At 54.8% G+C, this 14,295-nt stretch overlaps 1 protein-coding gene across 4 annotated transcripts in view; it reads left to right on the top strand.

Annotated features, from left to right (window-relative positions):
- MED12 (mediator complex subunit 12) overlaps positions 1-8,422 on the top strand; it is a 41,381-nt gene extending 32,959 nt beyond the window's left edge. For 3 of the 4 annotated variants that reach the window (XM_053274261.1, XM_053274259.1, XM_053274258.1), the window contains 8 exons: positions 114-261; positions 813-1,021; positions 1,413-1,493; positions 2,242-2,456; positions 2,679-2,844; positions 5,208-5,396; positions 5,501-5,582; positions 8,014-8,422. In XM_053274261.1, coding sequence (XP_053130236.1) covers positions 114-261; positions 813-1,021; positions 1,413-1,493; positions 2,242-2,456; positions 2,679-2,844; positions 5,208-5,396; positions 5,501-5,582; positions 8,014-8,057 — 1,134 coding nt within the window. In that variant the 3' untranslated portion in view covers positions 8,058-8,422. The remainder of the gene's footprint in view (positions 1-113; positions 262-812; positions 1,022-1,412; positions 1,494-2,241; positions 2,457-2,678; positions 2,845-5,207; positions 5,397-5,500; positions 5,583-8,013) is intronic. The other variant, XM_053274260.1, reaches the window with a different exon arrangement.
- The last annotated feature ends 5,873 nt before the right edge of the window (positions 8,423-14,295 follow it).

The raw sequence follows: 14,295 nt of genomic DNA, 5'->3' as shown, positions 1-14,295 counted from the left end.
CCAGCTCCAACCCTGCTTGTCACCCAAGTGGATGTCCTGACCCAGAGCCTTTTGCGCGGCTCAGATGCCTCCGCCATGCACACGGCTTTTCTCACAGCCTCTTCTCCCCGCAGGACTACATGAACGCGGGCCGAGGCCTTTCCTACGGGAGTAACATGCAGGCTGAAATCCTGCACCACCAGCCTGGGAACGCCATGGCGCGCTTGGGCTACGGGCAGCCGCCTGTGGGTCTCTATGCCCAGAACCAGCCCCTGCCAGCAGGTGAGTCACGGCGCTGCCCCTGCTTCTGGGGAGTGAGAGGAGAGAGCCCCCCTCTGTGCAGGTCGCAGGCACGCTGCCCTGGAGTGCCTGACCCGGTCCTGTATCAAGTCTGCAACCTGCAGGGCTGGCCTTGGGTGCTGCCGAGTTCTCCCTGCCCTGCTTTCTTTTTCCATGACCACCATCCTCTTGTTGCTGTTGTTTCTGTAGGACGCCGGTAAAATCATTTTTTTTTTTAAGTCTCCTTGTCACAGCCATGTGAGGCTGAGACAGGCTGATGTGCCCCCACGGCCCACCTGGTCACCCAGGATTTGAACAAAGCCTAGGGCACCTGCCCCTGAGGCCCCCCCCTCCCCCGGCTGCCTTCCAGATGCTGCAAGAGCCCAAATCTTTGCAGCTGGCAAATCTACAAAAAGGGTAGATCTGGGCAAATGCCAGCAGTTTTGTCTGATGCAACTTGATAGTCGAATGGGCACTCTTATCACTCCCTGATGGGGTGTGGGTGTGTGTCTGTGGGTGTGTGTGTGATGCTCCCTCCTCCTTCCTCTCTGCAGGTGGCCCTCGGCTGGATACCTCCTACCGGCCCGGGCGCATGCCCCTCGGCAAGCTGATTCCAAGCCGGCCCCCCTACACAGGAGTCTTGCCAACAAGCGTGGGCACCATGATCGGCATCGACCCTTCCTACAAGGCCGCCGTCTACCGGCAGCAGCAGCCTCCTGTCACCCAAGGGCAGCTCCTCCGCCAGCAGCTGCAGGCCAAGTTGGTAAGGAGGCTTCCCTGCTTCCTCCATGCTATCTACTGCTGGGGTTGGGAGCTCTAAAGCCCACCTCCCCCCCCCCATTGCTCTCCCCCACTGGGCTACCTGTGCAGGTAAGGCTAAGGGTGGCTGCCTCGGGGATCACCGAGTCCCGCTTCCGTGGGGAAAGGCGCATGAGTTGCAGGCTGTTGCTCCCCTCTGTATAATGCAGGGAAGCCCTGTTGTCTGGATGTGGCTGGGAGTCTGGTGTGGCCCTACTGTTTCCAGAGGGTGGTAGGCTGCACAGCCCAGCCCACCCCGTTGCCTCTACCAGGGCGTGTTGGGGGTTTGTGGGGATGGAGCCGCGAGTGTCTTGGGGGCCAGTGTCATCCATCATCTCTCTCTGCTGCTTTTCCAGCAGGGCCAGGGAATGTTGGGACAGCCACCTGTGCGGCAGATGGCTCCTGCCCCAGGCTATGGAGGTGTCCAGCCCTCACAGGTAAGCTTGGGCAGGCATCGGTGTAGTGCCCCCCCGCCCCAACAACAACCACCTCCAGGGCCTCAGCAGGGATGCAGAGCCCTTTGCTCTCCAAGCGGAAACAATAGGCTCCTCTTGCTAGTCCAACAGTTTGTTACATCCCGGGATATATAACTGAATATCAGTTTGATTTTTGTTACCATTCTTCCGGTCTTCTGTTACAAAGAGTATCCTCTACCCTTTGTGGCTGACAATCCAGGCTGGCCAAATAACCACCGGAGGTTCAAGGTCTGTAGGATTAGGAAACTATCCTTGATTTTTGGTAACAGAACCCCCCCCCCCCACACACACACACTCACACACTCACACTCACACTCTATTGCAACTATCCAAGTGTGGTCGTTGGAGTGAGCCTGGCTATGGGGCATGACTGTTGGGATGAACTTACCTTTGGCCATTGCAGCTGGGGGTTATGGGAATTGTAGTCAACAACCTCTGGGAATCCCTGTTTCTGGGTATGGATATAAAATATTTTGTCACATCTAGTATATGAATATGCATAGGAGACCCCTTGCATTTTAGCTTTTTTATCTGGGGGTGGGGAGAGAGAGAGAACCCAAGTATGTACTTGGGAAGAGAGTTCACAAATCAGTCATTAAGTGCTTGTGGCTGGCTTTGCTTTCACGTTGCGGAGCGTTCCCCCACCCCGGCCCATCTCTGTGGGCAGAGATGCAGGATCCTCACATGGCCTGTGGCTCTGTTTCTGCAGGGCTACACCTCCTACGTCTCGCACATTGGCCTCCAGCAGCACCCCCCGCAGTCCAACACCATGGTTCCTCCCGCCTACTCCAGCCAGACCTACCAGAACACTCACCCCAGCTCCAATCCTCCCTTCGTCGACCCCATCAGGCCAATGCAGAGGCCCAGTGGCTACGTGCACCAGCAGGCTCCCGGCTACGGCCACGCCCTGAGCACAGCACAAAGGTACGGGGGGGGAGGTGCTCCGGGTGGCTGAATTGGCGCTCCCCTCGCCCCGGCGAGCCCATCAAGGGTCTCACCAGCCCCCCTTCAAGCCCGCGTCGCGATGTCTTTCATCGCAGAAGCAGGATGGTCACCGTGCCTGATCGCTGCTCCGGGGAGTCTCTCCTCTGGCTCTGCCTCTCCCACGGATCCTTGCCCACACTCCCTTCCTGTCTCTGGGCCTAGGTTTCCTCATCAGTCAATGCAGCAGACTCCCATGATGAGTGGGATAAACCACATGAGCGCGCAGGGCATCCCATCAGGGATTCGGCCCAGCCAGCTCCTCCCAGACCAGCAACAGCAGCAGTATCTGAGGCAGCAGCAGCAACAGCAGCAGCAGCAGATGCTGAGGGTAAGTGAGGCCAAGAGCTGAGATACGGCCCCCACCTGCCTTTCCTGTCTTGCCTAGGTGGGCTCTTCTCTGCTGCATACCCTCTTCCCCCCCCCCCTGCCCCGGGGTCCTTGGCATATGGGCTATTTGATGAGCAAACTGGGGCACCCCACGTGGTGCATAATTTGGGGTTGATTATTCTGATCATAGCTTTATTTGCTAGCTGCCCCATAACAAGTTGTTCTCTGGGTGGCTCACAATAAAACAACCGTAGAATAAAACATACAACTACAACGCACAAGACAAAAAGTTACGGCAAAATAGAAAATGCCATTCAAAACAGTACAGAAGTGTTTTTAAAACCTATTTTAAAAGGCCTGGGTGAGCAGAAAGATCTTCACCTGGAGTCTAAAAGAACAAGGTGATGATGCCAGGGGAGCTTCACTGGGAGGAGGCTATTCCCTAGAAGGGGAGCCACCACTGAAAAGGCCTCATCCCTAGCCACCTGCCTCACCTTGTTTGGCAGAGGCATTTGAGCTGGGCCTCTGAACAAGATCTTAAGGGCCAGGCAGGGGCATTTGGGGGCAAGGCTCTCTTTCAGGCAGCCTGGATTCAGGATACCAGTTCCTGTTCCCCAGTTCATCAGCCTGCCACTGTGCAAAGGAGATTTTGTGTTTTGGCAATTCAAGTAGAGCAGGATTCAGGCTTTGTGAATTTTGGAGCTGCTGCTTGGGTGGTGCTTTGGGTCTGCTGTCTCCTCCTCCCTGGGGTGTGAAGGATGTGGTGCTGCCTGATGCTGTTTTGCAGAGGCTGTACACTTGGCCGATTTGGACCAGCTTGCAGCTTTCACCCTGAATGGGGGAAAATTCATTGCTGCTGCATTGAGGATGAAAGCGGCAAGCTGGCACAGGGACCCCCCTCCACTTCCATACCCTTGATCTTTCTAGAAAGGACTCACACTGGCCACTTTTTCAAGTGTTTGGTTCGCCCTTCCAACCTTTATGGAATTCACTCAGAATTTTCCGCCAAAGCCTTTGAGGCTTGCCATAAAAGATGAAAGAGGGACGCTTTCCAGATGTTGAGTAACTGATCTTTGTTGAGTGTAATTATTTTCTGACTCTCTGTTTGGAACCATGGAATTCCTTCAGGTGCTGTAAAGAAATACTACCCTCATTCTACATGTTTGTTGTTTCCTGTTCATGTAACAATTTGCAATTCCTGTCTGTGTCTTTTCTTTCTCTCGTTACTTGAGGTTCCGTCCTTCGATTTCTTCTTTTTTGGTTGAGTTCTTTTGTATCTTTCTGTACCTGAAAAAGGAACAGAGATAGAAGTACATTTTTTAAAAAAGTTCTCCTAGAAGTGAGTCAAGAGCATTCCTTGCTGTGTTGGTCCATCGTTGACTCCAACTTTGTTGCTTTGTTACTGTAAAAAGACAGTCTGAATGCTTTTTTAAAGCATTGGCCGGCTCTCCTGTTTCAGTCACTGGGAATTAATGAGTCGTCTTTGCTGACAGAAGAAAATTTTATGCATGAAATGAATGGAGACTTTAGAGACCTCCACTTGAAGCTTAATCTGGTGCTTCACAGGATGTGGTCTTGAGGCCACAGTGCCATGAACCTCTAACCTCCCTCCCTGCCAGCCATCTTCCTTGGACTCTCCATAGGGATGAGATGGGAAGGGTGGGAGCATCAACTCTTGAACTGGAGAACATGAGGATTGCCAAAGCAGGCCAAGACTCATCCTGCCCTGCATTCTGTTTCCACCAGTGGTCGGTCAGATACTCAGGGAAGCTCACAAGGAAGGCAGAAATCAACATCTCTTGTTTGCTTCCTCAAAAAACTGATATTCTGAGACACTGCACAGAATACTGCTGCTGTATATGGAGGCTCCATTAGCTGTTGTGGCAAACGGCCATCACTAGACCTGACTGCTGTTAATTTCGCACACACGCCCCCATGCCTTTCTATGCCAGTGGCTCTCACCACATGGAGACATTTGCCTTTTCAGGGAGGCTCCATGTGGAGGTTTGGGGGTGTTCCCCTCCCCTTCTTCCTGCTCTCCTGGGAGCGTTTTAACGTGACGAAAAGCCTCCTGGGGTCCCGCAGTCCCTTCTGCCGCTGTCTGGCTCCTCCTGACTGGCCCTTGTCTCTTTTCCTGGCCTTTTCTTTCCTCTCCTCCCCAACTAGTCTTGCCTTTCTCCTTGGACCGTGAGCCTGCAGGAAGGGGTTGCTGTCCTTTTCGTCTCTGCGCAGACCCTTTGCATGCAACAATAAGATCCTGCCATTCTGCATGTGCCGCCTTCCGCCTGTTCTGAGCGGGGATGCAAAGCGTGGCTTCCCAGCCTTGCTCAGAGGGCGCCCTTCTGTCTCCCCTCCACCCCATAGCAGCAGCAACAGCAGCAGCAGCAGCAGCAACAACAACAGCAGCAGCAGCAGCAACAACAACAGCAGCAGCAGCCTCCGCCGCAGCCTCCGCCCCAGCAGCCCCAGCCGCCGCCGCAGGTGCCCTCCGTCCCCCAGCCGCAAGCACAGGGCCAGCCGCTGATGCAGACGCTCCCGCCCCAGCAGCCCATTGTGAGTGTGTGGCAAGTTCTCCCACGGCAGCTGATTCCTCCCCCCCTTCCCCGGCCCCCCGGTTGCAGGGGGCGCCCCTGCTCATGCCTCCTCTTTCCATCCAGTTCCAGCGCCAGGGTCTGCAGCAGACGCAGCAGCAGCAGCAGACGGCCGCCTTGGTCCGCCAGCTCCAGCAGCAGCTTTCCAGTAAGTCCCCCTCCCCAGCGCCACGGCCCCCTCCCCGGCCTGGGTCGGGAATCGGGCCAGCGGGAGGAGCGTGGCCTGTTGGGGGATGCGGGCCGTGCGGGGATCTTGGGAAAGACTGGGGAGAGGACGGAGGGGAAGCAGGGGCTAAGGGGACAGGTCATGCTTGCTGCCACCAGACCAGCTCTCTTCCCTGGGTCTCCCAAGACCCGCTGGACGGTCTCCCAGCCTGCCTGCCTCCTCATTGTGTGCTTTGTTACCCAGCCTTTCCTGGCTGCGTCTTCCCAAGCCAGCAGCTGTGTGCGTGGCTCAGGAGGGCAAGACGTCCCCACTGTGCAGCAAGGAGCCACCAGATCCCCTGCCACCGCGAGGGGGTGCTGGGTTCTGGCCTCAGCATGGCACTCCTGCCAGAATCCTTCTCAAAGCTCGGAACTTAGGAAGCTGTCTTTTACTGAGTCAGACCGCTGATCCATCCAGCTCAGTCATGTCTACCCAGGCTGGCAGCAGCTTCTCCAAGGTTACAGGCAGCAGCCCTGTCTAGAGATGCCAGGGAGGGCAAACCTGGAACCTTCTGCATGCAAGGAGGCAGATGCTGTTCCCAGAGCGGCCCCATCCCCTTAGGGGACTCTCCTACGGTGCTCTCACATGTCCTCTCCCCTCCAAATGCAAACCAGGGTTGGCCCTGCTTAGCAAAGGGGCCGATTCATGCTTGCTGCCACCACAAGGCCAGCTCTCATCCCCTAAGGAGGAGGAGCTGCTCCAGTTCCCCCGCCAAGTGATTTCCCTGGTGAGGCCGGTGAGGTTTTGAGGAGGGCCAGCGTGGCTGAGCAGCTGTGATCTGACCTCCCGAGAGGCAGGGGCTTCCTGCCCAAACAGCTTGTGGTGGGTTGCAGAGGAGAGCAGCCCCAGTGGTGGGGCGGGCCCGGCTTGGCGTTATGGGGCGTGGGGCAGCCCATGTGCTGGGCCAAAGCATGGACCTCGGGGGGGGGGGCAGAGTCCAGGAGAGGGCTGCATTCCTGCCTTCTCTGTGCCAGGCAGCTGGAGTTGGGGTGAGGGTGAGCTGCAAGCATTTCCCTCCCTCCTGGAGTCTAGTTTTCCCGGCCCTAGCCGAGCCTGGGCACAGATAGAGGCTGAACTCCTGGAGTTGGGGCCAGTCCATGGGATATATAGTTTTGGAGAAGACATGAAATGTGGAGGAAAGGGAGAGGCCCCCTTGGATGTGTTTCCACAGCTGAGTGCTAGTCTTCCCATACGAGGGAGCTAGGAATCGGTCTTCCCATACCTTCACCCGTGAACGGCTTGCTATAATGAGCTGGGGGGGGGGTCCTAAAGGAAGCACAGCTACCTCTGCCTCTCAGAGCTCTGTTTACTCCTCTCTCTCCCGCCCCAAGCACTGCCCACAGGCAGGCCATCCGTCAGGTAGAGCTGCATGGTTAATCGCACCCGGCTAGCTTGCAGGCAGTGTTCGGGGCAGGAGAGAGAGGAGCACGTGGAGTTATGGGGCGCAGAGGCAGCCCCCTCCGCCCGCTCCTTAGTACCAGCCACTCCTGCCTTCACCTGCCCTGGGCCAGGCAAAGAGCCATCCTGTTTGGGGAAGGGTTGGACCAGGCTGTGGGCAAAAGTACAGGCTGCTCCCCACCAAGTGGGGAATCCTAGCCATGAGGAGGGTGTGCTGTAGTGAGGAGTTAAGTTGGTGCTCGTGGCCAGCAATAAGGGAAGACAAGCGCCTCACTCAGGTTTGGGAGCTGGGCGCACTCTTGTTTTTTGAGCATGTGCAAGTAGGAAACAAGGTAGGCAGTGCTGGTCTGTTGAGAGTCAGCTGGGTAGGAAGGCTTTCCTCCCTCCCTCATCAAGCTGCTGTGTAAGCTGGAGCCCTCCCTTCCAGTGGGAGCCTTGCAGACGGTCACTTCCCCCACCTCCTACCTTGCTTTTTACTTGCGCACGATCACCAAGTGGGAGAGCACACAGCCCCTGAACTTCAGTAGGACACTTGGCCTAAAGTTAAAGTTGTGCTGTCAGGTCGACGTCGACTCCTGGTGCCCACAGAGCCCTGTGGTTGTCTTTGGTAGAATGCAGGAGGGGTTGACCATTGCCATCTCCCGCACAGCATGAGATGTTGCATTTCAGCACCTTCCTACATCGCTGCTGCCCGATAGAGGTACCAGTGGGGATTTGAACCGGTAACCTCTGGCTTGCTAACCAAGTCATTTCCCCGCTGCGCCATTAGGTGGCTACACTTGGCCTACTCTCACCTATTCTCTGCTCAACGAAAACAGGTGGCTCCCCAATACCAGGCCTAGTGGTCTTTGCCAGAGAGTTGCAGCACATGCAGTGCTGTGGGATGGCACGCCAGACCCGGGCCTCCCCTGGTGCCTCTCCTGTCTCTCTGCCGTCGTCTGTTCTCAGATTCTAACCCGGTGCTTCATTCAAACAGATACGCAGCCTCAGCAGAACAGCAACCCCTTCGGACGCTACTGAGGCCCAACAAGGAGAGAGGCCTCATGGAGGACGTGAGGGAGTGCCCCTGTCCGGCTTGGAGCCCTTTGCAGATCAGCCTCTGCCCCCCCTTGGGAGCTCTGCCCCGCAGCGGCCAGGGCCGGGAGGAGTTTTATCATGCCAAGGGAGCATTTTTAATCTCCACTTTCTACCAGTGTTTCCAAATCCTATGTGATCGCTAGAGCCTCCCTTCCCACTTTGATTTCAGGTTTTAATAAGTTTTTAGTATTTTTGTTAAAATAATGACAAAACAAATTGTAAGATTTTATACTTTATTTATACCGGATGAAACCCTGTACTGTACCGCAGATGTCCTGAGACAAATACAGAGAGCATACTTTCCAGAAGGTCAGGCGTCAGTGAGTCTTTATGGGGGGCGAGGAGGGGGCCCGCCACCCTTCCTGGGTTTCTGGCCCACCCGGCTGCTTAACTGGTAATTCTGGGATTCAGTGCTGAAGTGGAGCAGGAGTTCTGCCTTGATTCCCCACCCTGCTTGGTTCCCCGGTCTGGTCCCAGCGTGCTGCGGCTTCTGGAATTTCCATATGCCTGCCTGCACTGTTAATCGTGGGGAGTTTAAGCAAATATCAGCACATTTGCATAATGTGACGCTGACTGCAGATTCCGGCTTTACTTCATGTAGAATAGAAAAAGTTCTCCTGATGCCAAGCAAAACGTGTCCCATTCCTTTTGACCTTCTCCATCAAACCCACCCCCGAAACACTGGAGACAGGGGAGAAGCAAAGTCACAGCAAACGTCACATTTTATTTACCGATTGCAAGGTGTATATCCTGCTTTTCAGTCAAAAAGACCCTCAAGGCACTTGACATCATCATCATCATCATCATCATCATCATCATCATCATCATCACAGTTTAGGAAAGGAACAAAGCAGCCATCTACACTGCAGGGGCTCTCAGGTCTCCAGTTGTTGGACTAACTCCCTCCAGCTGAGGATGATGGGAGTTGTAGTCCAGCAACATCTGGACTACAGATTTTGCGTTTGAGAACTCAAAAGAAAAACTTGAGAAAGTTTGAGAACGCTTGACCTACAAAGATGGAAGAGCCAGGACTGTGGTGGGGGCAGGCCAATGGAGTCAGAGAGGCAGGACTCTGCTTCCTCCAGTCCCCAAACCTCTTTATAAAGCCATCTCCACAAGGCGAGCAGTGAGGTGGTCCTTCCACAACCAAGGCACCACAGCCCCAAAGGCCTTGTCTCATGTCGTCACTGGCCATGCTTCAGATAAGGCGGGGGGGGGGGAGGGAGTCAGCCATCAAGGCTTCACCTGTTGGATGGAATGTATAGGTCAGAAAGAGACAGTTGCTGAGAGATCCTGGCCACAGGCAGTTTGGGGCCTTTTAGGAACATAGGAAGCTGCTGTATACTGAGTCAGACCATTGATCTATCTAGCTCAGTATTGTCTGCACAGACTGGCAGCGGCTTCTCCAAGGTTGCAGGCAGGAGTCTCTCTCAGCCCTCTCTGGGAGATGCTGCCAGGGAAGGAACTTGGAACCTTCTGCATGTGGATGCTCTTTCCCAGAGCTCCATTCATGGAGGGTGGGGTAGCCTGGAATAGGGCCTGCCGTTCTGAGTACGGCGGGCCTCGGGAGTCGCTTCCCTGTACATTGTTGGGAGCAGCTCTCTGGGCTCTCCGTTTCTCTCTTAGCAGCTCGAAGCCAACACAGACTGCAGTGCCACATGGTGCAGCTACTTCCAGGGGCCAGATATTCCAAACGCCACGTCTGCCTCCCAAGCCTAACCCTGTTTCTGTCGCTGTTATCCAGACAAGAGGAAGGTGCTGCACTTAACTCACTTGGATTCCAGTCCCGCTTTTGACCCACTTCTAGGAGATACACTCATCCACGTGTGTTGGGGAGGGAGAAGAAAGTGTGTGCCCATGTGCATGTGAATGGACACAAAGGAGCTGGTGCAGTGTTCTTCACTTTAAAGCCCCGGGGGCTGGTGGTGGCTACTTGATCGGGCATGTGCAAAGCTTCCCTCCGAAGCAGAATTCTTTGCACAGTTCTCCGGGCACCATGTGGAGACAACCATTCTCACTGTGTAGTGCTGTGTCAGGGTGGGGGGCACTCCTTTAAGGGCAACAGAACCCCCTGAAGCCCCCGCACCATCTTAGAAGGCATGCATGGCGTGTTCAGAGGAGTAGCTCTTCCCAGCGCTTTCTCCGCAGAGCTCCTAAGAGAAGGCTCCGTCTCTCACAGGACTGTGCAGAGGTCAGCACAGTGGGAAACGGCTCTCGCAGGGAAGGGTTTTTTTTGCCAAAGTGGCCTCCACTTGAAAAATAGCGAAGATCACTGAACTAATGGATGCACAATGCATTTGCAGCCTGTGCAGAGAGGAACATTCTCTGCTTTGTACGCTGCGGGAAGCTCTCCGCGGTCAGCAGCGCCTGGCTGGAGCGATGCTGGGCTCTCTGAACTTGCTCTGGCTTGGCAGGCCTTAATTGATCTAATCCAGGGATGAGCAGAAGATTGACCAGGGTCTGTTGGTACATCACTGGATCATGTACAGCAGATGGGCAAGTGTTTTGGATTCCAAATGGCTTAACAAACGCAGCAACTAAATGACTACTCCCCCTCCCCAAAACACACACACACACGCGCGCCTGTTAACAGTCTGGTCTGTCGTGACTCCAGTGTAGGTTTGTCATCTCAGTGTATGGCTCATGGGGGTGCAGGAGGTCATGGTCTCTGCCCTGAACCCCCATTTTGTATCTGGTTCCGTCCCACACAGCCCCCGTTTGGAACCTAGCTCTGGTTAGTGGGCCCCGGGACTCTAACGCTGAGGATCAAGCCAGTCCTGCAAACCTGGAGTCCACCCATTCCAATCCCGGTCTCTTTGAAGACATGCCTGGCATCCACTGCATTAGCCACATTTGCCACATCAGCTGCATTGCCACATCAGTGTGTATGCAGGGAGGGGTGTGTGAGAGAAAGAGATGCTGCTGGACTTGAGCCCCCCCCCCACCGCCGAAAGCTCTAGCTGACCACCTGCCCCTCCTCCGGCATGCCCGAGGATGCTAGACGGTTCGTCTGCCAGGTTCCTCCTCCTCAGTGAATTGCACACGGTCTGGCTAGCCCTGCAACCACCTCGCAGCTGATGGAGACAGACTCCTCGGCTAATGAGAGGGGACAGCTGTGTGTAGAGTGGCTTCCTCAGCACATCCCAACACGTCCTCTTCAATCAGCTTCCAGGGCCCGGACCAGCCACCTAACCGCTGGGCTCCAGTACCCCAGCCACAGCCCCGCCTTGCGCCAGAGCTTTCTCCGTCCTTTGCGATGCAGCCAGCGTCTGCCAGGAAAGGGATCTGTCCCTCCGAGGAGCACCAGCATCTGCTTTAACTGGACCTGCGGGCTGGGGCAGCCCCCCCTTTTCTGGTCTCTGGCCCAGGAAAATTGCTGGCCTTCTCTTCTCTTGTTCCCCTCCTCTGCTTTTAGAGGGTGCCATCTTAAAACGGGGTTGCTGTGATTTGCGAGAGTTGGAGTTCTGCAGGGGCCAGATGCCGGGGGGGGGGCAGCCTGCCTTCAATGCATAGAGGTGCACCTAGGTAATTTTGGAGCCTGGACCTCAAGGCCTTTGGAGCCCCCCCTCCCCTGCCAATTAAGCACCATCATGCTCAGCCGGTCAGCCACAACACCAGGGACAGACTAAAGAGGATTGGTGGGGGGGGCTGTGGAGACCCTGGACTTCAGCCCAAAGTCCAGCGGTAAGAGTGCCCTGCTAATGCACATGGACAGATGTGCATCATGGTGAGGCGCCTTGTAGTCGGGCACTCCACACACTTTAGTTGCTGCGGTAAGTTGCAGGACCGTTGTGGGGGCTTTCTGGTGCATTTCTAACCATAAGAGCAATCGCCACTGAGGTGTTTAAATCAATGGAGAGGCAAGCAAAGGCAGTGGATTTGAATGCCACACTGAGCCAGCAGGGATGTTTTCTTGGCTGTGGGCTGAGGCTCATGACATCACCTTTAGCACGAGAACAGCGTTTGGGAAGGACTCTAGCTCAGTGGGATCGCACCTGCTTCGCACGCAATATTTATTTACTTATTTATTTGCCATATTTTTATAGTGCCCAAAACGTAGGTCTAGGGGTAGTTTGCAATAAAGTAAAAACAGAAAAAGGTAAAACATTAATTAAAACAACAGAACAACAAAAAAATCGAAACATTACAACACTTAAAAAATTTTTTTTAAGAATATAATTTAAAACAGTATTAAAGCAACATTTAATTAAAAGCCTGGATGAACTTTAAAGACTTTTTAAAAGCTGTCCAAGATGGAGAGGGTCTTATTTCAGCAGGGAGCACATTCCAAAGCCTCGGGGCAGCAGTGGAGAAGGCCCGTCAGTGCTGGGCTAGATGGACCAAGGGGTTGACTCCATAGAAAGCAGCTCTCTATGTTCCTCTTAGAAAAGCAAGGGAGGGAACTTAGAACCTTCTGCTCTTCCCAGAGCGGCTCCATCCCCTGAGGGGAATATCTTGCTGTGCTCACACTTCTAGTCTCCCATTCGGATGCAACCAGGGCAGATCCTGCTTAGCTAAGGGGACAGGTCATGCTTGCTCCCACCAGACCAGCTGTCCTTCTTTAGGTCTAGGGCAGTAGCAGCTCATCCTAGAGAGCGGGGGTGGGGGGGTATCACCAGAGGAGGTGCAGCTACCCCTCCCAGCAGCAGCAGCAGCAGCAGCAGCAGCAACTGCTGCTCAGATTGGTCCTCTCTCTCCCAACCCACTCAAGGGACCCGTTTGCCATACAGCTCAACCTGATGAATGGCCGGCTTGCCTTTTGGGCAGGGCGGGAGAGAGAGGAGAACCTGAGATGCCTGCTTGGGCTCCTCCAAGCCCCTGCAAGCCTCATGAGGACAAGCCTCTACTGGGCTTGGAAGATGACAATACTGGGCCAGTGGCAAAGCCATCGGACGTGATCTAAGGCAGCTTCAGCATTGCCTTTTTCCTCCCCCATGCCAGTCAGCGCATATGAACCAGTCAGGGCTTGGCCTACGCATGCCCTGCCTTGGCACAGGATAGAGCTCTCGGTCCCTCCGAGACCAGTCTTTCCCAGCTGCTCTATGGTCCTCTTTCATCTGTAGCTGGAGCATTTACCCCAAGCTTAATCGGGGCTAACTAACCCACAGGAGTTAATCCGGATTTCAGGAACCCACACGAACTAATCAGGATTTAACTAACCCACCCGAGCTAATCTAGGCTAACTATCCCATGCGAGTTAATCCGGGCCTCCTTGGTTGGCTCGACGCCAGCCGTTGAAATCTCCTCTCCTGTCAGCCTGTGGGTGGCTTCTCCGGGTTTGTTCAGAGCAGCAACACAGTGCAGCACGGAGCTGCATTTGGAGTGATTCCTCTCTTTCTTACTAACGTGTGTGTGTGTGTGTCACTGCCCTTGCCTTGGTACTCAGCCCTTGTGGCCTGGAGTCCAAGAATCACAGGCCCAGAGGAAGCCGAGGATCATAAAGCTCCTCCTTAGCTCTTCTCATTTTGGAAATGAAGTGGAGCAGAGGAAGCCGTCTTATTGGTCCATCTAGCTCAATATTGTCTACCCAGACTGGCAGCGGCTTCTCCAGGGTTGCAGGCAGGACTCTCTCTCAGCCCTGTCTTGGAGATGCTGCCAGGAAGGGAACTTGGAACCTTCTGCTCTTCCTGGAGCGGCTCCATCCCCTAAGGGGGAATCGCTGACAGTGATCATACATGTAGTCTCCCATCCAAACAAACCAGGGTGGACCCTGCTTAGGAAAGGGGACAAGGCATGCTTGCTCCCGCAAGAGCAGCTCTCTTCCAGTGCAACAAATGGCAGGAGGCCCTGGATGGTCTGTCACCTTAATGCCAGAGATGGGCTGGACCAGTTGTGGCAACGGAAGCGCATGGGGTGCTGTACATGTTCAAATGCGCTCTCTTCCATAGGGCTTGTTCTCACTATCAAAATCAGGGTGGGAGAGCTGGTTGCACTCCTGATCAGCGGTCGTGTGTTCAAGGTAGGAGAAGGGAAGAGTGATTGTGTGCAAGGTAAGACAGGTGTGGTCAACCCATATTCTGTCTCCAGTATTTTATTGAGGGGAGAGCACCCCCTACCCAGCTCCCACTCGGTCACTCCCTCCCCCCGACCTGGATCTTTGCCAACACACAACAGCCAACATGCATGGCTCTCTTACTTTGGCTGGGCATTCCTCTGACCCCATCTGCTGGGAGGAGAGCTG

The sequence above is a fragment of the Hemicordylus capensis genome, chromosome 11 (genome assembly GCF_027244095.1).
Source record: "Hemicordylus capensis ecotype Gifberg chromosome 11, rHemCap1.1.pri, whole genome shotgun sequence".
NCBI classification, from domain to species: Eukaryota; Metazoa; Chordata; class Lepidosauria; order Squamata; family Cordylidae; genus Hemicordylus; species Hemicordylus capensis.
Note: the sequence above shows the minus strand (reverse complement) of the source record. Positions and strands in the feature narration are given on the sequence as shown.